The sequence below is a fragment of the Balaenoptera borealis genome, assembly GCF_965194805.1.
Source record: "Balaenoptera borealis genome assembly, chromosome: 5".
NCBI classification, from domain to species: Eukaryota; Metazoa; Chordata; class Mammalia; order Artiodactyla; family Balaenopteridae; genus Balaenoptera; species Balaenoptera borealis.
The window spans coordinates 50,150,054-50,173,051 of record NC_138862.1 but is presented as its reverse complement, the minus strand read 5'-3'; the positions used below and the strand labels follow the sequence as shown (position 1 = coordinate 50,173,051).

The 22,998-nt window shown below is 36.6% G+C and overlaps 1 protein-coding gene across 6 annotated transcripts in view; it reads right to left on the bottom strand.

Moving 5' to 3' along the window:
- Nucleotides 1–22,998, bottom strand: part of ZPLD1 (zona pellucida like domain containing 1) — a 226,911-nt gene that overhangs the window by 27,766 nt on the left and 176,147 nt on the right. For 4 of the 6 annotated variants that reach the window (XM_082392144.1, XM_082392146.1, XM_082392143.1 and 1 more), the window contains 2 exons: nt 18,494–18,737; nt 2,451–2,671 (listed from right to left, as the gene is read on the bottom strand). In XM_082392144.1, the coding sequence (XP_082248270.1) occupies nt 2,451–2,671; nt 18,494–18,626 (354 nt within the window). In that variant the 5' untranslated portion in view covers nt 18,627–18,737. Of the gene's footprint in view, nt 1–2,450; nt 2,672–18,493; nt 21,527–22,998 lie in introns of those variants that run through there. The other 2 variants (XM_082392148.1, XM_082392147.1) reach the window with 2 other exon arrangements.

The following is a 22,998-nucleotide window of genomic DNA, read 5'->3' as shown; positions in this document are numbered from 1 at the left end:
TAATGTCCCAGCCCCAAGGCCCTTGTTGCTCTGGCCTTTGTGCATACCCCTCCTGCCTCCACTCTCCCCTCCTCACCATGACATATCCCACTCCTCCCCTGGATCTCATCTTGCCTGGAAACTTCTCCTGATAGCCCCACAGCTTCTATTCATGCAATCACAGTGCATGAGCAGTCTGACTCAGCACACCCCCATCCATAATCAGAGCTCTTTGTGGGCAGGGGACCCTCCTGGTCTTGTTTGCCTTTGTCCCTTCAGCATAGCTCAGTGACACCAGCATCTTGGGGTCCTCGAGATAAATTCTGAACAAATGAATTAAGGTCACACATTTTCTTAGGGTCGATCTTCTCAGGGTCTTCCTCTGTGGTACATGGAGATTCTCATCCCCTTCCAGGACAATAGTTCATAGGTGGGTTGCAGAGGGATCATGAACTCCTAGAATTTATATAAAAATATTGTCCATGTGTATATTTCCCTGGGACTGATTAGCTTTCATTTCTCCAATCCCACTAAAATTTAAGAGCCAGCATTTCAGGAATAATCAATAATGTTCTTGACCTTCATAATACAATTGAGCTTCTCCCGCCATGTCAAATACAATATGATGCTCAATTAATATTTTTAGCAGATATTATGGAGACCTGTAACATTTAATTTTCAACAATAGAATATACTTTATACGTGAACCTAGGAGCACATGGGCAAAGCTGAAGCAATAATCTAGCTGACTCATGAAGAGAACCAAAATCATTATGAATGAAAACATTTTGATTCTAATCCAGATGACTTAGTAGTCTACTTAATTTTTCCCATACAGGACTATCCTTGGAGCAGACTCCAAAGGTGGTGACATCTAAGACAAAAATAAAAAAGTAAGTGATTCTTCCTCTCTACACATCGCTTGCCTGACTGGCTAGCTAAACATGCAAATTCTGTCTGCGAAAAAAAAATTATATACATATATTTATATATATACATATAATATATATCTCAATTTTTATACCAGAGTAATTCAGCTCTAAAAAAAAAAATGAAGGTACACACATGAACACGTACACACACACACACACACACACACACACACACACAGGCTTTGTCTGGCATTTCTCCCAAATTGTTTTTCCAGCAGCAGGGTAAGACTGAAGTCAAGAGTAGAAAGCTTCTTGAAGGAGAGGCCTTGGGCTACCGTGGGAGGAGGGGCAGAGCTGCTTCTCTCCACATGGGCTCCCTCCCTCCACACGGAACCTCGGATGTGTAATAATCAACCTGCATCACTCTCCCTCTCTCCCTTAGGCCCACTTCATAACCTCTCTGCACACAACCCAGAGAGATGAATAAACGTTTTTAATAAAAAGAGTCAAGAATACTCAAGCTGTAGACTTGGAAATGGTCATGGGCACAATATTCTAACTGCCCTCCGGGAAAAGATAAAGGAGATTCAAAGAAATCTTTTTCCTGTCTCCTATCTCCCACCACGTCTTAAAAGTCCTGCCCTTAGAATAATCAAGCTTTCCCCCTTAATCCCAAACAATAATTTATCAAGAGGAAAAACGGATCTCTCCTTCTTCACCGGGCTGAGTGGTCATGCTCATTGAATCTTCTTTTTGTCTTTGCTAGGATTAACCAATAAGACTCTATTTAAACAAGCAAAAGAAAAAATAGTGCTAAATGAATTTTAGTGTAACACCCCCCAAATCACAATATTTTTACTTCAATTAATTTTAATTCCCAGGAGAGTGAATGCCTCTTTCAATTCTATTTTTGGTGTTCAATGCATGCATAAATAAATGAATAGTGTAGACTAGTGGTTCTCATTCAAGGTGGAAATATTTGAAGTGGTGTTTTGATTTTCACAATGACTGGAGAGAGCGTGCTACTGGGATTTCATAGGTAAGATTGGGTATGATAACATTTTGAAATTCAAAGGACAGTCCCACAGGATGAAGAATTTCACACTGGAAATGCTAACAGCCCTCTTTTACAGAACAGTGGTGTGGATCATTCAATGGTAAACATGATACCTAGAAGACTCTAAGTTTCTCATTCTATATTTCATCTTTCTTCCTGAATGAGGACACTAAGAAGCAATAGGCCAAGTGATCCATTGCCAAACTCACTGGAATACTTCCATAAAAAGCATGAGGAACATAGCTAATGATCAACTGTAGAGACATATTCCTCAGCGTCACTCACACAAAATAATGTTGGTTGGAGTAGCACAGTTAATCTCAGGCCCCTCAACCACCAGCTACAATAAACAGAACCACTATTGGAAAATAAAATTGTATGATTGGGAGCAGAAGCCTCAAACAGACAAAGGAAAGCTATTTGTTCAGTTTTATTGGAATTTTTTCTCGAAAGATAGATTGGGCTTCTGATTATTTCATGAAACTGGGAGTTTTTTTAGTTATGATCCCCAAACCTAGCACACAATTTCACACTAATCTTACCACTAAATTGTTTCCACAGCCCTCCAAGGTGCTGAGATTGATGATGAAAATGACCACCGCAGGAAAGGTGTTGTTATTGATGAACCCCCTGCAGTGGGAATCCCCATGCCTTCCGTTCAGTGCCAGGTCTGTTTCAGAATAACCAGAGAAAAGTACTGTGCAAAAATTAATCTTCATTGTAATGGCCTGGACCCCACAGTAGACATTGATGTCTCTTTCAGCTGAAATAAAAAATATAAAAAAACAAACAAGTCACGAAAGCACAGCATGGGGTCCAAGAATAACTTTAACATCCCCTGAGGTATTTTCATCCCCTTGGTCTGTTTAACTCATTCCTATACTTGAATATACCATAATCCAACGTGAACGTATTAGGAAAAATAGTCTTTGATTTAGTTATTTCAGGAGAGATCTTTGAGTGTAGAGATTATAGTTCATCTCTGTTTCCTTGTGCCTGGTATACAGTGGATGTGCATTAAATGTTGATCGGGTAGTGTAAAATGATTGTAGAATTGAGTGGAAAAAATTAGGCCACTTAGGAAATTCAGAAGAGAGTAACTGAATTATTTAGATCACCTGTCTAGAGTAGTGAGACTCACTACAAATGATGCATTTTCTCAAGTGTAAGGAAGAAGCAGTTAAAATCCATCCTAAGCCAAATTGCTGAGCACTTCGGTGTTTTGTAACCCATCTCATCCAGGATGTATAAACAAAAGCCATCCATGCAGATTCCATTTTATTTTATTAAATTATGCTAGAAAGGAAGAGAATGAAAACTTACCTGTTGATATTACTGTCAGATATGCAGTCTACCCTAAGAAAAATTTGCCAATGACTATTCCTGAATAAAAGCAATTAACTAGGCATGAAAATGTAAATTCACAATTTGCAGTTTTCCGTGATTCCATGAGTTATCAGTGATGGGGTCCATTCCAGGTCTATAGAGGTGAGCAGGCACACACACACACACACACACACACACACACACACACACAGCCCACACACAAAATTTTCATGTCTCTATTTAGTTATTTTTCTGCATGTAATGAGGAAAATATATGTAGAAAATGGAGAATTTGGCTGCTGCTAGGTAATTCCCCAGTGTCAGAAGCTTTTAGTTTTATTGGTTTTGGTAACTGTTACAGATTGAATTGTTTCCCTCCCTCCAGAAAAAAAAAAAAAAAAAAAAATACATTGAATCTTAACCCCCAGTACCTCAGAATGTGACCTTATTTGGACATCGGGTTATTGAAGAGGTAATTAGTTTAGATGAGGTCATACTGGAGTAGGGCGGGTCTCTAATCCAATACTACTGGTGTTCTTCTAAAAGGAATATCATGTGAAGAGACAGAGACACAGGAAGAATGTCATGTGAAGACAGAGAATTGGAGTGACACACCTACAAGCCAAGGAACAGCAAAGACTGTCAGCAAACCACCAGAAGCTGGGAAGAGGCCAGGAAGGATTCTGTCCAGAGTCTCAGATGGAGTTTAGCCCTACTGATACCTTGATTTTGAACTTCCAGCCTCCGGAATTGCGAGAAAATATATTTCTGTTGTTTGAAGTCACTCTGTTTATGCCACATCGTTACAGCAGACTTAGGAAATTAATACAGTAAGCTTACCACTCTTTAACACTCTTATTTTTTACCACTGAGATAAAGAATCTGAAACATACATCTGGTTTTCAAAGTGTGAAAACAAACAAATAAAAATGGATTAAGCTGTTTGGAGAAATCAACTTTATTGTTCAAAAAAGGAAAAACAAGCAAAATAAAATATTTTTTTGGTAAATGATCTAATATGTAAATGTCATTCATGACTTTTTGGCATGAAGTTAATTTGCTTAAATGTATCAGTTCTAATCTATGGGTAAAAGTGTTCAACAGCATGTTTCTTTGGAGTGTTTATTCTGCATACTGGCTTTTTGTTGGTAAAGTGAATCATGTTTTGAGGATACGAATCAATCAAAATGGAAATTTCTATGTTTGATTATGATTTTAAACTCAATACAAAAAAGAAAAATTGTTTTCATAGCAAAAGATAGAAAGATGGAAAATCTTTTTCATGGCCAAAAGGCAAATATGAGGCTACTTAGTATGGAAAACTCCAAGCAATATTCCCTTTGTAGGTGGAAAATAAAATGATATTCCACAGATGAAGTATACTGTGCCAACACAGAAAATAATAAATACCACTTAAAATTGGGAGAATATGTCTATTAGCTTTCAACAACATTAGCTGTTCAAATGCAACTATAATTTTTAAATGATGCTCTTATTAAAATAATGAGTTCATTTAAACAAATGTTTGAGTGTTTCAAACATTCAAACTTCAAATTACATCTTAAATCTGTTGATTTTTCTCCATCTTTATGCTATTCCTTGGTCTATGCCATAATTATATTTTCCCCTAGAATATTACATTAACCTCCTAACTGGTTCCTTTATTTCTACTCTTAATGCCCTCTAATTAGTACAGCTGTTAAAACGTAAATCCAATCATGTTACCTCTTTGCGAAGATCTTCAACAGCTATTCATTTCACTCAGGCCAAAAGTCCAAATCTTGACCCAGGTCCTCAAGAATCTCTGTGATCCACCACCTGTCTACCTCTGCATTCTTATCTCCTCTCTACTATCTCCCTTGCTCCCTACATCTGTTTCATAGAATTCTTTTCAGTTCTTTAAAAGTATCACACTGAATCATAGAGGCCAGATTAGTGGTTACCTCTGAAGGAAAACTGTCTAGAATAAGGGAAACAAGGAAAATTTGGAGGGTGATAAAATTGTTCTCTATCAATCTGGGTGGTGATAACATGAGTGTATACATATGTTAAAATTTCAAGCCACACCCTTAAAATTGCTGCATCTTATTTTATATGTTATTCCTCAATAAAATACCGTATTTTAAAAAGCCTAATATAGGTTACATAAGACCTTCAATCAGTTTTCTTTCCCCTCCGTAGGATGCTTCTCCTATTCCCAATCTTTGTCTGAGGAACTCCTACTCATCCCTCAGGTCTCGAATTTCATTGTCTTTTTCCCAAAGACTTTCCTGATCCCAAATCTAAATTATGCTACTCTGCTTATGATGTCAGATCGACTTGGAATCACATATGTATTTGTATAATTGTCTTCTCAATAAATTGGAAGTCCCAGAAGGCAGGAAGCTATGATATTCATTGATGTACTCCAGTGAGTTATTAATTAATTACTCACATAAATTATGGGGCAATAGACTGCACTAAGGATGTACAAAGTAGTGGTCCTTTTTCTTAGGTAGATCACAGTCCATAAGAGGAAATAGATGTGGCCCACATTTACAGAAAGATTGGACAGAGAACCATGGGGTGGCATAGAAAGAGAACCTTACCCAGACCAGTTGACTAGGGACAGCTTCCTGGAGAAGATGGCATTGAACTGAGTTTTGAAGTATCGGTAGGAGTTAGCTACAAAAAGTAGTGGGAAACTTACAGCACAAAGGGGACAGCATGAATGATGACAGAAGTATGAAATAAATATGCTCAGGCTGGTTAGGAGCTGGACAGTTCCATTTTCATTTGAATTTAAAAAGCAAGGAGGGGGACTTCCCTGGTGGTGCAGTGGTTAAGAATCCGCCTGCCAATGCAGGGGACACGGGTTAGAGCCCTGGTCCGGGAAGATCCCACATGCCGCGGAGCAACTAAGCCCATGCGCCACAACTACTGAGCACACATGCCACAACTACTGAAGCCTATGCCCCTAGAGCCTGTGCTCCACAACAGGAGAAGCCACTGCAATGAGAAGTCTGCGCACAGAAACAAAGACCCAATGCAGCCAAAAATAAATAAATTAAAGGAAAAAAAAAAAAAAAAGCAAGGAGGAAATGGTAGGCAATGAGGCCAAGTAGCAAGCACACAGGCAAGATCACAGGAAACCTTCACATACAAAATGGTCTCTGTAAGGTAGCAAAATGTCTACTTAAATGTGAAATCAAATTCTCAACTACCAGAGCATGCACTAAGAACTCTTTATGCCTGGCGAAATAGAGAATGAGTATCATTGCATTACTTGGCATACCATAAATGTATGGAAGTTAATACATATCATTAAATATGTTACAAAAGAGGTATCCCTCCCTTAACTTAAACCAACTAAAGATTTTAGCTTCCTCACCTTTGTTCGAGAATTAATTGATACCTATGCTAGCTTAACAATGGCAGTGATTACTTTGTCCAGACGTAGTGCTCTCTTCCTTTTTCTGCTTTATAACTGGAGACTTGTAACCCCTGCAGTGGAACTGAATTTGCTACAAGCTGATCTCACTTGGAGAAATGATAACAAACTAAAGACTTTACAGTGTAAGAAAGGATCTGTTCAAATCCATCCTAACTTAGCTTTCTAAAGACTTTTCACTGTCCCTACCAAGGAACACATTTTTCCCTGGTTGTAGATACTAAAGACATCTATTCAGCACAACTTTTCCATTTGTGAGGCTTTGAGGCAAGCAAAAATGCTACTTCAAGTTGCCAAAGAGCAATTTCTGCCAAAAGTAGAGAAATTGTTTTCAGTTACTGAATAACAGTTGCTCTCAACAACTAAATTTTTTTAGCCCTTTTATTGTCCAATCCCTGGCCTGAATTGTAATATCCCTTTGAACAACACTGCAGTATTAAACAAGCCAATGAATACAAGCTAACGACAAAAAATAATCAAGGAATAAACATCTTTAGATGTTTGGTTTCTAGTGTTTTCTGTCTAAAGATACTAAGTATGTCTAAAATGGTAGGCCTGCATACAGAGTTTAGGTGCAGTTATGCTGCCAAAAGGGTGATTTTTCCACTGATATTTAACCAAGCTAAGTTCTTCATAGGAAATTTTAAAATGCAGTATTCAATTGAATTCAGATAAAAATAAAGAGATATTCTGCACTCCTCTTACCTACCAATCAGGCAATGAGTTTGTCTCAGATTTTCTAAAATTATGCAAATTTAAATATCCTGTCACACTAAATATCCTGTCACCATCTATCTCACCATGTACAAAAACATAGCCTGATATGGGGTTCATAGAATATGGTTACCATATAAATGGAGTAAAAAGGGAATGGATCCAATTCTATATATGTGAATAAAAACATCACTCTACCTATTTATCTCCAAGAAAGTTCCATTCCTAGAACACCTAGTATACTTTTCCCTTTAGACATAATTAATGACAATATATTCTCAGCATATGATTCACATATTTAACAAACATATCTATTTTCTTTTTCTCAACAATTCCATACTCAACTGGCTTACATCCAATGGCATCCAGATGAGGCTCATGATTCCTAGTTTTTGATACATGGAATGATTTTTATCTCATCTCAATACTATTAAGTTTGAGACCTACATTTCCTTTCAGTAGTGTCAGAATATTTAACATGTTCTAATTATTACCTGGATTAATAAGGGCACAGACCAATGCAAGTATTCAAATAATTTGCACACATATATTCTGCAACACAAACACCCTAGAATTGAACTGAACTCAGCACTGCAGTGCAGCGGCTCAAAATGTTCCTTCACTATTGACTTGAAAAGGTAAAAATTTGTATGAAAAGCAATTCTGGGTGTCAGTGTAGAATGTAAAAAAAGGTTAGGGTGCACAGGAGTTGAACACAAAAAATCAGTGCCATCAGTTTTACACAAGCTAGAGGCTATTTGGTCCTATTTATTTTCAAGATCTAAACTACATGCCACTTCATGTTAACAAAGTATCCAAAAAAAGCATTTGTTTATATACAGTATGTTAGTTTCTGTGCTAAACTCTGAGGATAAAGACATTAACAGGACTCCTTCACTTCCAGGACTCATGGTTGGGTAAAGGACACAGAGAAAAAAACAGACAATTGCAATGCAGTTGATAATGATATGATAGAGGTTTGAATACCACATTATATATAACCATGTCTTGGTAGGGCACAGCTGTTTGGAAGGGATTGTTGGGAAGAAATGAAACAGTTCCAACTGGCTAAATTTTATAAGAAATTGATTAGATGATGGCATGAAGAGAAGGGGATGTCAAACTTATGCTCAAGTTTCTAGCGTTAGTGACTGGGTGGATTATTCCCTGAGATAAGGAATACAGGAAGGAAAAAGATGATGAGCTCAGTTTTTGAGAGGCTGAGGTACATATGGGACATTCAAGCAGAAATATACAGCAGGTAGTTGGAAATAAGAGTCTAATATTTAGAGGATAGAAAAGAGTAAGAATTATAAATTTGATAATCACCAATACTTAGTACATCAATTATAAACAATAAAAATAGATGAAATACCCATTGAGAGCACTCAGGTAAGAGAAATGGGCTGAGAACAGAAAAACACTTTCTAAGGCTTCCTTTCATAAGACTTCATTTTTCCAATGATATATAGTCATTCTCTTCTGCTCTATCCCACATCACGTTAACTATGAGTCTACAATATCACCTACATTATACCTGGGAGTGGATATTTTCTTTCCCACTAGATTATGAACTCATTGAAAGCTCTGGGTTTTCCCAACATGCCTAACAAACACTCAGCAAGTGTTTATTAAAATATGTTTAATTAAACTCTTTCACAAACAGCATGCATGGTTTCTAACTTTTTAGTATCAACTTTCAAGATTCACAAAGAAAATATGTGCTTAATGATATAGGTTCATCTTGACTGTTCATCCAGAACTCATATTTCCTATCTGTACTCTGCCAACTGCCTGAGATGATTCCTGTTTTCAGACTTTTAGATGAACATCAAAATTCTCTATGTCAGATATTTTCTAATTCAACACACTAAATAATATGAAATTAATGGATTTTTGCTATTTGTTTAGGTATTTAGCTTTTTTAAGTGCATTAGTCTGGCAATTAATTATCTTGCTTTATTACTAATAATAAATTTTAAAAATCATTTCCCCTTAACAGAAAGGGATTTGCTAATCCCTATTGTCATTAATAGCAAGCAAGTGCGTGACAGCCAGTTGGGGTTGACATAACCACTGTGGTATGTAACAACGTAAAGCTGGCAAGACATCATGAGTACCACGCTCCAATCAGCACTTCTTATGAATATGCATTACAGAGAATCTTATTAAAATGCAGATTCTGATTCAGTAGATCTGGGATGGGGCCTGATTTTTACATTTCTCACAAGCTCCCAGGTGATGCCAATGTTGCAAGTGAAGGGGAGCGAATATGCCACCCCAAAATATGCCTCTTTGGCATAAGGATTACCTTAAATTGATTATTTTTAAGAAACAGCAGGGATTTCCCTGATGGCGCAGAGGTTAAGACTCCACACTCCCAGTGCAGGTTCAATCCCTAGTCAGGGAAATAGATCCCACACGCATTCTGCAACTAAGAGTTTGCATGTCACAGCTAAGGAGCCCACATGCCACAACTAAGACCCAGTGCAACAAAATAAATAAATAAATATTTTTTTAAAAAAAGAAAAAAGAAATGGCAGACATAGGAGAATCCCTGAAAACAAATGGAAGTTACTCTTCTGAAAGAGACATTTACATTTATAAGGGAAATCTCCATTTGTAAGTGCATCTCCTTCTCTGTAGCAGGAAGGAAGAGGGGAACAACTAAACCTCCAGAAACTCTTACAAATGGAGGCTACAGACCTAAATCTGCATAACAACCGCACTCCTGTTTACTGTGATTTACCTGATGACCTCCCATAACTGGCTTCCCCACCACCACCATCTCTTTTGTCTTTAGCTTGAGATGGTATTTAAGGTAGTGGCTTGGGCCATTTCAGGGAGTTACTCAGTTTTCCTGGGTATCACCCATGAATATAGGAGGTTTACATGTTATTAAACTTCTATTTGTTTTTTTTCTATTAATCTGTCTTTTATTATAGGGGGCTTCATCTAAGAACCTAGAAGGGTAGAGGGAAAATTATCTTTCCTCCCCTACACAAGTCTCTTAACCAACTGAGTTACTTAGTCATAACTGTACATTTTGATTGGGCAGGAATTAATCCTTAGGTGGGTTCTATCAGGTGGGATTAAGCACTCCCACCAAACTGTATGATTTATAGGCTTACAAGAGGGAGAGGTTTGGAAGAAAAAGGGACAGGAAAGAGAGAGAAACAAATTGTAAAGGGGATGGGTGTGTGTCTGAGTCCCTTCCTTTTTGAGGAACTAACTGGTTTGAATTACAATGAACTGAAAGAGGGTTGTGAAAGACTTTGTGAGACTGAACCCAAATGAGTCTACTTTAGTGCTCAGGTGGCAATGTGTGAAATAAAATTGGGAAGAAGGTCAGTCTTATCCTTCCCCACCTCTACCCCATGTTACAAACCATAACAGTTTAATAACCAGAGGGGCAGGACAGTTACCTCAAATGGCAACTATGCCCTGGGCACTCTTCGAAACAATTGAAGGAGATGTGTGAGGCTGGGTGAGTCTGTTGTGAGCAACTGACGGCTCTGTGCAGTTCAGATGCAGGTATTCCCATGAATATGATTGCACCTGGAGCCATGGGCTGGTTTATACACACTTAAAGGTAACATTGGTTTAAAACTGATTGTATAAACAAAACCTATTCAGTATAATAGGAGGAGTCTTTTCTGTAGGCTGAAGACTGTGCTGCTTTGTAGTACCACAGAAATCTCACCTGGAAATACAGGACACTCATCCCTCAGTATCCATGGGGGATTGATTCCAGGACCACCCTTGGATACCAAAATTTAAAAGAAATCCATGGATGCTCAAATCCTTTACATAAAATGGCATATGCAGTATTTGCATATAACCTATGCACATCTTCCTATATATTTTAAATCATATTTAGATTACTTGTAATACCTACTATAATGTAAATGTTATGTAAATAGCTGTAAATACAATGTAAATGCTATATAAATGTTTGCTGGCATGCAGCAAATTCAAGTTTTGCTTTTTGGAACTTTCTGGAATTTTTTTTCTGACTATTTTCAATTTGAGGTTGGTTGCATCCACAGATGTGGAACCCATGGATATGGAAGGTCAACTCTAATTTATTTCCTGGACTCCAAGAGATATTCCAAGACTATATAATCTTAGCAGATTATAAAAGTAATTTATATATCATTTCTACTTCTATCTCTATAAAATGAGAGTAGCAATATTTGGCACTACATAAACTTAAAATTGCTTAGCAAACAGATGTTATATTTGTTGTTTTAACACAATTTTTAAAGTTAATTCTCCTCAAGTTTTTATACAATATTGAGCAAGAAGTTTAAAAGGGGTATTGATATTTCATCTACCCAAAATACCAGCAGCTGATGAAGAATTTAAAGTGGATTAGGAATTCAGGTTTCCCCTCTGTATTGAAGGTGGTGGTTGCTCACCACCTCAGTTTTCCCCTTCTGTTTCTCATTAGCAAATGCAAGTTGTTGTCTGCAGGGCTGAAAGAAATGCATATGCAGTCCTCCTCGATAAACTTTGCAGGCTTCTATTCACACTTGCTAGAACTAGAAGAGTTTGGTCATCTTTTTCAAGCAGAAGAAAGCATATAGGTTTTACTTATACAAGTAGAGGAAATGAAAAATCCATGCAATAAAGAACTTTGTTATTAAAATAAAGAAGAACAATTCAGAACTCTGAATTGTTCAGTCACTGAACTTGCTGACTAATTCCTCTTCTCTCCACTGCACTTTATCACTGAAGGTTAATCAGGATGTGATCTGCAATCGCTGCCTCGATCAGTTCTTCTGCCTCATCTGGTGTAGTAATTGAAGTCACAGCTGCAAAGCGAAAGCAGGCATCCTCTTCACAGCTTGGAGACCAAAACACTACTACTATGTAGGAAGGCAGCAGAATTAGCCTTTCTTACCTACAGAGAGAGCCAGAACGTATTCCCTGGGATAATTATTCCATAATCACTCTTACTTTGTCTTTGGGCACAGAACAGTGCAATGGTTAAGCAAAGCCTAACACAAAATCAGGCAGCTCATTTTACTTGACCTGCCCATGAAGTCTATCACTGAAATAGGTGATTCTCTATTTTATTTCCTGGGGAACACTGGCACTCATTGAAATATTAATAAATATTATCAGAGAAAAAATTTCCTTAGTCAAGCTGGTCCTGAAAAAGCTAAACAAATTTTCCTACCATATGATTTTTCAAATTCTTTAATGTGTCAGTTTCCATTGTGATTCTCCATTTACACATAATTTTAAAATTTTAGTTTTATTGATATAATTGACATACGGCATTATATAAGTTTAAGGTGACAGCATAATGACTTGACTTACACTTATTGTGAAATGATTACCACAATAAGTTTAATTAATATCCATCATTCATATAGACACAAAAAAAAAGGAAAAAAATGCTTTTTTCCTTGTCATGAGAACTTTGAGGATTTACTCTCTTAGCAACTTTTAATATATCTTAAATATAGCATACATCAGTGTTAACTATAATCATCATGTTGTACATTACATCCCCAGTGTTTATTTATCTTATAGTGTGAACTTTGCACCTTCTGACTACTTTGATCCATTCTCCTGTGTCCCCACCCCTGCATCTGGTAAGCACAAATCTCTTCTCATTTTCTATGAGTTTTGTTTTTGTTTTTTAGATTCCACATATAAATGAGATCGTATAGTATTTGTCTTTCTCTGTATGACATTTCACTTAGCATAATAACATTTGCAGTCCATCCATGTTGTCACAAATGGCAGGATTTCCTTTTTTTTATAGTTGAATAGTATTCCACTGTGTGTGTGTGTGTGTGTGTGTATCTCACAACTTTATCCATTCATCTGTTGATAAACACTTTGGTTGTTTCCATGTCTCAGCTATTGTAAATAATGCTGCAATGAACATAGGGTACAGATGTCTCTTTGACATAATGATTTTGTTTCCTTCAGATATATACCCAGAAATGGAATTGCTGGATCATATGGTAGTTCATTTTTATTTTTTGAGAAATCTTTAAACTGTTTTCCATAATTGCTGCACCAATTTACATTTCTACCAGCAGTGCACAAGGGTTTCCTTTTCCCACATTCTCACCGGCATTTATCTGTTGTCTTTTTGATGATAGCCATTCTGACAGGTGTAAGGTGATATCTCATCGTGGTTTTAATTTGCATTTCCTTGAGGATTAGTGATATTGAGCACCTTTTCATGTGCCTACTGTCCATCTGTATGTCTTCTTTGGAAAAATGTCTATTCATTTGTTTGCCCATTTGTAATTGGATTATTTGGTTTTTGGTATAAATCATTTTTTAAACTTAGTATTCAAGATTCACTTTAAGGCATCATGGTTTGATGGAAAGAGCTCTAGTGTTATATCTCTGACAATTGCTAGCTTTGCAGTATTAGACAAATTCTAATCCTCAATCTCCATATCATAAAGTAAAAATTAAAAAATTTTGTAGGTGTACTGTAAGAAATAAAAGAGAGAATTACATAATGTGCCTAGCATTCTATACATGGAATTTATTCCTTCTTAGCACTATTTCAAATAGAATACAAAATGACAAGTCATAAAACATTGACTTACGTTCAGTTTCCCATGACTGGTTAGTTCACCATAAAACAATGTCAGGCCACAAAGTTTCTGGTGTCATTAACCTAATCTCTCCTTGATTGTGCCTTTATCATTAAAGACTTCTTTAGAGGCTTGAAAGTTTAGGCCGACCCTTACATATACCATCTTCTAAAAGAGGGGCTAGTTCCAGAAGGTATCCATTAGTTGCAGAGGCCAAATGCATTTATCTGTATGTTTCACTTTGGCCAAATAATTCTTTGGTACTCTAAAAGTCAACTATGGATTGCATTTTATTCTTGGAAGAGCATAATCATAATGTCAGTTGGGCATGAGTCTATTCCCTGCTACTAGCTTGGATAGGCAAGAGTTAACTACCTTTAATATTAAATGGTATCCCTTTAAATTTAAAATGAATTAGACCATGTTGGTTCCCTTGGCTCAAGGATAAATGGCATGGAAATTAAAGAAAATAGTTCTAATGTCATGAAACAGCAAAGGTCAGATAGGGTGAGATGATTACTCTCATCATTATTAACATTACTTTGCATTTAGATAACTCCTCTCCTTTGCCAGACTCATTCTCATTCTAGCCCATTGCTTAGTATCTGAGCAGCTTGTGGAGCTCCTAATGACATCAAGGGTGGTCCTGATGTGGAAGAGAAGCCACAAGTCAAGAGGGGAGTGAGCAATTAACCTTCAGGCTTTATTTGCTCACTCTAGTCTTCTTTTGCTAACAACCTGCAAAAATGGGCTTACTTGAAAAGACTACCCATATAAACTTAAAGCCTCTCATGAAACTTTTGATTTATCTGAATTTTAGATTTTTTTTAATATAAATTTTAAATTGCAACAATGTGTGTGTGCGTGTGTGTGTATAAATTTGGAAAGTTTGGATATTTGTTGTCTAAGCCCAAAAGTACTAAAAGTGCTAACATGTGTAAGGACAAATACTAATTAAAAAGAAGAGGTTTAATTCTCCCTGTTGAAAATAAAGGAAGAGACCATTTATATCAGAAAACTTGTATGTACTTTCTCTTCTCCTTGAAATGTATATAAATCCTTTTGAAAATTAGATAGGACTTTTGTCAGCTTTATGATGCAGGGACGTCTTTCTCAAGGACTTGGGAACCATCTCTTAGAAATGTAAACATCAAGGAAAATAGTATCCTTATCTCACAGTCTGGGGAGGGTGGGAGCCTTGTTCCAAATCACAAAAGTACCTCCTTTCATAAAGATAGGGGAATTTTATCTTCCCTCTGGAGAAAGCTAATACACTAACACAGATGGTCACCTCAATTACCAGATAAATTCAGGATGAACTATACGTGACAAATGGTGCTGTCAAGTCCTCTTACTTGAGGACTAATTATTATTTATTTTGAAACCATGTATGCAATGGGTTGCCTCTGCTTGACTATGTAAAAGAGTGAGATTCCTTTCTGTCTTTGCAAACTTTTAATGAATTGCCTGTGTTGAGCATCACATTCTGGTTTAATGCTTATTCGGTGATAAATGTGTTCTCATCTCTACTATCTTTGTGGAAAGAATTTTTGGGTTGGGAGAAGATTTTGTTTTTAGTTATATTTCCCCAAACATGACTGTGCTTTTAACTGGAATAATGGATTCAAGAAAATAATAGAATACAGTCATCTGTTCTCAATCATAATGCATATGAGACTCATCTGCAGGGTTTAAAATACAAATTCCCAGCACCATATTCAGAGATTCTGACACTACATATCTGGGGGAAAGCAGTGAAGTCCACACTGAACGACTATCTCAGGTGATTTTGATGCTGATCGTCAGTGGGCACCATTGTAAATGGAAGTTTTAACATAATTTTTAAATTTTACCATATGAAAAATACTTCCTTTTGCTGTCCTAGTCACTCCTTGGCTTATTTACAGGTTTTATTTACCTTTACAAGTATAATACATCATCAGCTAGTTCCTCTCTGCCGAGCAATCTTCTTACATTCTGGCCTTCTTTTTTATCCATAACAGGGTAAGACTTAACTACCCTTCCCAGGCCCCAGCCAGGCCTCTGGCCCCTCACTCTCTGAGGGTCTCTGCCTTCCACCTCAACCAAGAAGATGAACATAATTAGCATCTCTCAACTTCTCTGCCTCTGTCTTTTATTTCTCTTCTCTCCTAAGTCAAACAAACAGCTGCCACTTTTCCAAGGTTAACTCCTCCACCTGTACCTTTGATCTCTTCCATATTTTCTTTCCTCATTACGTCAATTATTTCTTTGTTAGTATTCCTAGTCTCTGAATACTTTCTCTTTGCTCATGTAGACTCAGGTGTCTCTAATCCTCTAATCCAAAAATCTCCTTTCTCATTTAAACTGCTGGCTCAATTTACTCCTCCCTTTCTTTCACCACCAGGGTTATTTAAATAGTAGTCTATTTCCACAACTTTCCTTTTCCTACCCCTCATTCATTGCTCACTCACTGCACAGGGATTCAACTCTCACACAGCTATTTTCGGTTTCAACCTCTCTCCTCGGACCCAGGTCCAGATTTCCTCCTTCTGAGTAGAGGCTGCCTCTACTTTCTAAGAGCACTTCAAAGTCATTATTTTCGAACCCAAACTTCCTTTCTAAAACATGCAAATGCCTTATACTTTTGGCATCAGTTAACAGTACTGACATCCAGTTATCTAAGTTCAAAACAGCCTCTAGCCTTCTCTTTCTCTCACTTCCCAACCCAAGTCAAATCAGTTCTCAGGTTCTGGGGGGTCCACCACAAAATACTGCATCTCTTAATAACTGTCTCCTTCTACTGCTTCCACTGCCACTGCCTTCGTGACATTTTTCTCTGTCTCTAGTTCTTCTAACTTGATTCTGTCCTTCACACTTTCCCCAGCATCTGCTTTCTGAAACAAAATGTGACCACATCAAATCCTTAAAAAAGTATGTTTGAAAAGATGCAATGGCTCTTCATTGCTTACAAAATGAAGACAAAACACTTTTATTAAACAAATAATACAAAAAGTATCCTTGCCAAAACAATTGAACCTGAATTTATTCAAACCTCTAGCTCTCATTAGTTGACAGGTTATACAGGAAAAGAGGAGCGTATTAAATGACACATGAGTTACAGTCAACCAGATCCAGAGTGTTGGAATTCTAAGAAACAAATTGCCAAATTATTTAAAGAGATAAATGGCATTTTAGAAAAGCAAGGGACTTCTATAAATTAAGACAGACTTAAGAAACATGTCAACAAATGCACCATGTGGATTTAGAGGCAAATTGGCTGAGAATAAGATGATATTGAGTAATTATTGTTAAGTTTATTAGATATATAAGTGTAATGACTTTTTAAAGTTCTTTTCACTTATATATATAATGAAGCATGAATAATGAATGTATTTTAAAATATTTCAGAGATGGAGGTAGTAAGAAGGAGAGATAAACAAAATTTATAAATGTTGACAACTGATGAAGCTGTATGATTACTATGAGCACTTTTTTACTAATTTCTACTTTTGCATATGTTTGAAATTTTCCATAGTAAAAAAAAAAAAAAAAATCCTATCATTTTTGGTGTTCAAAATCATTAAGAACCCTGCCCTAACTTACCTTTGTAAACTTGCCTTTAGACATTCCCCATCCTGACCTCCTTATTTTACTTAACCTGTCAAGTACTTTCATACTAGGTCTGGGCTCATGAAGCCATTCTTACATACTTTTGTCTTTATTCTGGAGCAAGCCAGATTACCTCTCCTCAAATAAACTCGAAACTTCACATTAACTACCTAACTACCTACTGATTGCTCTGTGCAGGTGTGTTGTTACTCTGGCATGCTCCAAACACAGGAGCATGTAAAACATTGCAGAAGGTATTTCAGTTTGCAATACATAAGTAGAAAAGTAGTTTCAGATCATCTAATTCTCATTTTGTAACTATTGAACTGTGGTTCTATAACTTTAGCTGATATAAAAAGATGACTTAAGTGAAACCTTAAATTACCCCTAAAAAGTGCAGATTTTAGGAACCTGTGGGACACGTCCATCAATATGGTCAAAATCTCATGTCTGTCATAATATTGACGTGTTGCTATGAAATGCATTCTGAAGCTGGCGTGTGTACTTTGGTGGTGACCAACATTTCATTGAAATAGTATTTTTTTGAGTATTGCATAATATTTCAGTCATTTTCTGAGTATTATTCCTAAATAAATTTATCAGCATATAAGGGCAATTTTTAAAGTCTGAATTAATTTATGAGAAAAAATCCCTCAATTAGACAAATTTTGAATGACATTAGCCTCTCCCAATTTTATCAACCATTAGCCAATATTTTTCACATCTGTGAGCAGTCATAATAATATAAACTACAATGAACACTTTGTATGTTAATGTGGTTATAAATTACAACTTCAGAAAAATGTCTTTTGTCATTTGCCATTTGCTAACATCCACTTAATATAGACAGATATCCCCCTCATTTTCCATATGTATTTAAATGATTTACTATTCAAACATAATTGCTCTTTCCAGATACAATTAGAGAAAAGACTGGGTTCAGACTTACCAGGAAATCTACTGTGGAGGTTGGTGTCACAATTGTAGCCATTGAACTGAGCAGACCCTGGAAGCACTCTAATTATAAGCAAGAGCAACCATATCTGTTCCATTGCAAAACCTAGAAAAGAGTTACTTTTCATGTGGACATCACCAGCCTTCACTCTCACTTGCTGGGAGGACTGAGGCTGATCTCAACTCACTGTTGTATAGGCAGGCTGTCTACATCCATGCAGGCAAAGCTCATTAAAGACCTAAGGATTATCAGAAATAATTATCAACAATGAGGCAGAGATTTTGGCTACAATATTTCACAATTATTTTTATTCTTTGACTCCAGTTTGCAAGCGTGACAAAGCTAGGCTTTTGTAGCAGAAGAACTAAGATATAAATCATAACATTTGCAAAAGAAAGATTTTTATTATAAATAGGAAGAACTCAAACCAAGTATTTAGCAGGTTAGAACAGCATAGCTAGGCAGACTGACTGATTTGGAGGCAATGCTACACTTTAAAGTACCAATATCCATAGTCAGAGGGATTTAACATTCATTAGTTGAGTTTCAGAGAATTCTCAATGCTCTCAATGACCAGATAATGTCAAGAAAAATTTCCTCTCAACAAAGGAATTCCAGGATACTACTACTTCTCAAAATCAATGGTTTGTATATCATTTTCCTAGGAAACACAGGAATAAAGCAAAAGGGAGAACAGAAAAATACTACATGTAGAATGACATCCTGGTTTCTCCAATGTCTGCTCATTGGTGGTTGATAATTGACACAAAAGCATGAAAACCTTGAATTCTTAGGAGAGTGTAATGGAAATTGTCAATGTGTGTTGAACAAATAAATATAAATTGACTTTAATACTTAAACTCCAGTCAGTCTGGTATTTTTTTTTTTCCTATATGGCCTTTTATTGTCCTGATAAAGTTAAAATATCTTCCAGAAGTGGCCAACTTATTCTCAGAGCATAGTTTGTACACTGGAAAAAAATCTTTTGGGTTGGTGGTTTTGGTCTATGTATAAAAAACAAAAAGAAAATAAAACTGCAAATGACTTGTTCAAATAATTTATTGCATTTTTAAAGCTTTGGGCTCGGGGAAAAAAAATGATGTTTTAGCTGTCCTTGAAGATCTGCCCTTAGATGATCAATTAAGTCTTTAGCAAAAGGAAGGAAATACGTCTTGCTTTTGAATCGTCATTTTAATATAACATGTTTATGGTGAACAAAGTCACTTCGGTGAGGATGTGGGAAAGGAAAGCATGAGTTTACTCCCCAAAATAGACACAAAAACTATTAATTAAACAGGAGCTTCCTTTCTTAGGCACTATAACATACCATTCAGGCACAAACCTAATCACTTTAGGAAGAACAGCCACATGTCTGGTTAGTTCTGATCCGCTAGGACACTCCGGAAACAGAAGACTCACACAAATGGCTGACCCAGACCCTGGGGTCTCTTGGCCTTGCCTATGCCTTCAACGTCTAGCTCCTCAGGACACTCCAAATAGACGAAGACAGCCTTGCTCTTTTGGAGTCTCTGGAAAACTTTTAGGAAAGACAGCAGCTTGTGTCTGAACGGTACATCCCATCACACACACAGCGATGCAATGCCCCTATGCTTCCTTCTCATGATGGGTCCCATTAACTCCTAGAAGGCACTGGAGGCTCTAGACCCACACTGTTGTCTCTCAATCTAGAGAAGTCTCCCACCCCTAGGGATTCAGTCAGGAATTTTCAAGAGTGAGTTATTTTTATTATTCAAAAAGGCTTTCTAGCTTTTATATTGTCTCACAGGAGAAAAATAATGCTTATTGAGTGGATGCTGTATACAAAGTAGGCAGTGTGTTGCCAGATCATTTACCTATAGTCTCTCATTCAAATCCTTATAAACACTGGATGATACTGGAATCACCACTCCATGTATAGAAAAGGAAAAATAAGTCTCAGGACGCTAAAGTGACATGGAAAACAAGTGGAGGGACTAGAATTCAACTCTAGATCTTTCTGATAAGAGCTTGCTGCACAAGCTACCTAAATATCATCTGTTATTAAATAAATTTCATGTTATTTTGGTTGCCATTTATCATCAGTTGTTTTCTTTAGCTTTTAAAATCGTGTACCCTTTATTAGATCTTTTCATATAAAAATAAATTCTTACATAGTGAATGCAATTTATTTAATAGATGTATTCAATAATATGGGCATTGTGAGGAAGAAAATTATTTTTTAAAAAGGGAGAGGAGGTCCTGATTGTGGAAGCAGTGAGAATTATTACTACAGACTAAACTGGACACATCTATGTTTAGCAAAAATGGTTAAGAAACACGTGCTACTTGAAACGGACCACTAATAGCAGTAGTAAAGTCTTTGCTTTACAACATTAGATCAGATATGAGGTTGTCCAAAAGACATATCTCTACACTTTGAATAAGACTTAGAGCTGTGTCATGGAGATTAAAACTCTTAATAAATATTTTTTTGACAAGAAGAAGGTAGAGGTAGAAGGCAGCTTGCTTTAACAGAAAATCCATTGATTTTGATATCAGCAGATACAGATTCAAATTCCCCCTCAGGCATTCTCTAGATTTAGCATTTGAAAACCAAGATGATGATCATAAGACTTTATAAACTACAAACACATTAAGAACATAGCACAGTCTGGACATACAGAAGGCACTCTCAATCCCGTGGAGAGGGATGGTGACAGGGTCTGTGCTCCTTTGACTAAGCCACATGCTCTGGAGCTAGACTGCACAATACAAAGGTGTCCCATGGGCTAGTAACAGCCCTGATTAGTTGCATCACATTATTATATTTATAATGTTATTTGTATTGGTCTCTGTGTTTTAATATTATGGTACATTAAGCAGGGGAATTTTGAAGGACACCACAACTTTTGTATAGGCAGTATCCACATTCTGATCCCTATAACATTGGCAGTGCTCATGGCATTTTTAAGACTTTGGGAGTTAATGAACTATTTTCTTGTACACTCCCCATCCTCAATCCTATCTCCATCATTTGCTCTCTACATAGAAAACTTGAAAACTACATAGAAATGGGAGTGCTTGGGGTTTGGAGACTGTGTTGAGATTCTTTACACTCATTAAAGCATAATGTCTTGTTTGCTCAGACTCCCCTGCTCCTGGGCATGTGCAATTCTAGACATGTGTACTCCAGTCTCGATCTGGCTTAAAAAACTTAGTTGAGCTTCATGTCACAAGGTAGAACCCAGTGTCTGTGGTTTACCCTGGGATGACCTGAAATGCTTGCTGTCCCATTGCGGCTCCAGCAAACTCTGATTAGAGAACCTGAGCAGAAGCATTTCCCTTCTTCTCCACCATCACTAAGTGCAGCATCCAATGACCCTACTTTGGTACTTAACAATGTTGTACAAGACTGTCTGACATGGTCAATATTACAAAACATTAGTAACACATTCTTAGATAACAATGACCTTGAAGACATGTATCACAAAGTTTTTGTACATCTTTCTTAACTCAGTACCTCCATAAATTTAAATTGATTGGGATAGGGGAGGGAGAGGATTGTATGTATAACATTGAATTTTAAGGAATTCAGAAGTCTTGATTTTAAAGAGACACTTGCATCTCTTAAACTGGTATTAAGAGGCTCTGTGTTTTATACTTAGCGATACAAAGGAAGTCATATGCTGAGTGACTTGCTATCAAATGTCAATATTTCTCATATTAAGTTCTCGTTTTAAAATAACTTCTTCTAAAATATGAATTTCTAATTTATTTGCTTAAGATTGAACTTGGAGTCAGAAAAACATAATTTCACTTTTAATTCTCACTCAGTTTTATATAAATTGAGATAGTTCTGTCACAAACACTGTTCTCTAGATTTTATACATTTGATAATCTTTTTTTGAACCTCCTTTTATTAAGATCTGTTATGTGCCAGATTCTGTGCTACGTTTAATATTCTACTACTAGCATAGATTTAATTTTCGTCCATATTAACAAATGTGGAAACTGAAGCCAAGGATTTTAATTGACTTGCCCAGGGTCACAGACCTAGTAAATGACAGAGAAGAATTCAAAACTAAGCTTGATCTTTGGAATTATTGTAATACTCCGTTTGACTTAATTGGAGTTTGTCAAATAAATAAAATTAATGTCTTGTTAATTTTCAGAAAGTAAATTATATTAATAATGAATTCTTAAAATATGCTTTGAGCTAAATGCTTCAGATGATTGAGGCAAAATATTTTTAATATCTACAGAATTGTCATGACTTTATTTCACTTAGGCAGAGTGCATAAAAAATATTATTATTTTCACAAATTGATTTAATGATACTGCCAGTGACTGTTAAGGGCTGATTATGCGCCAGAATTTTTTTTTTAAATTTATTTATTTATTTTCATTTTTGGCTGTGTTGGGTCTTCGTTTCTGTGCTAGGGCTTTCTCTAGTTGCGGCAAGCGGGGGCCACTCTTCATCGCGGTGCGCAGGCCTCTCACTATCGCGGCCTCTCTTGTTG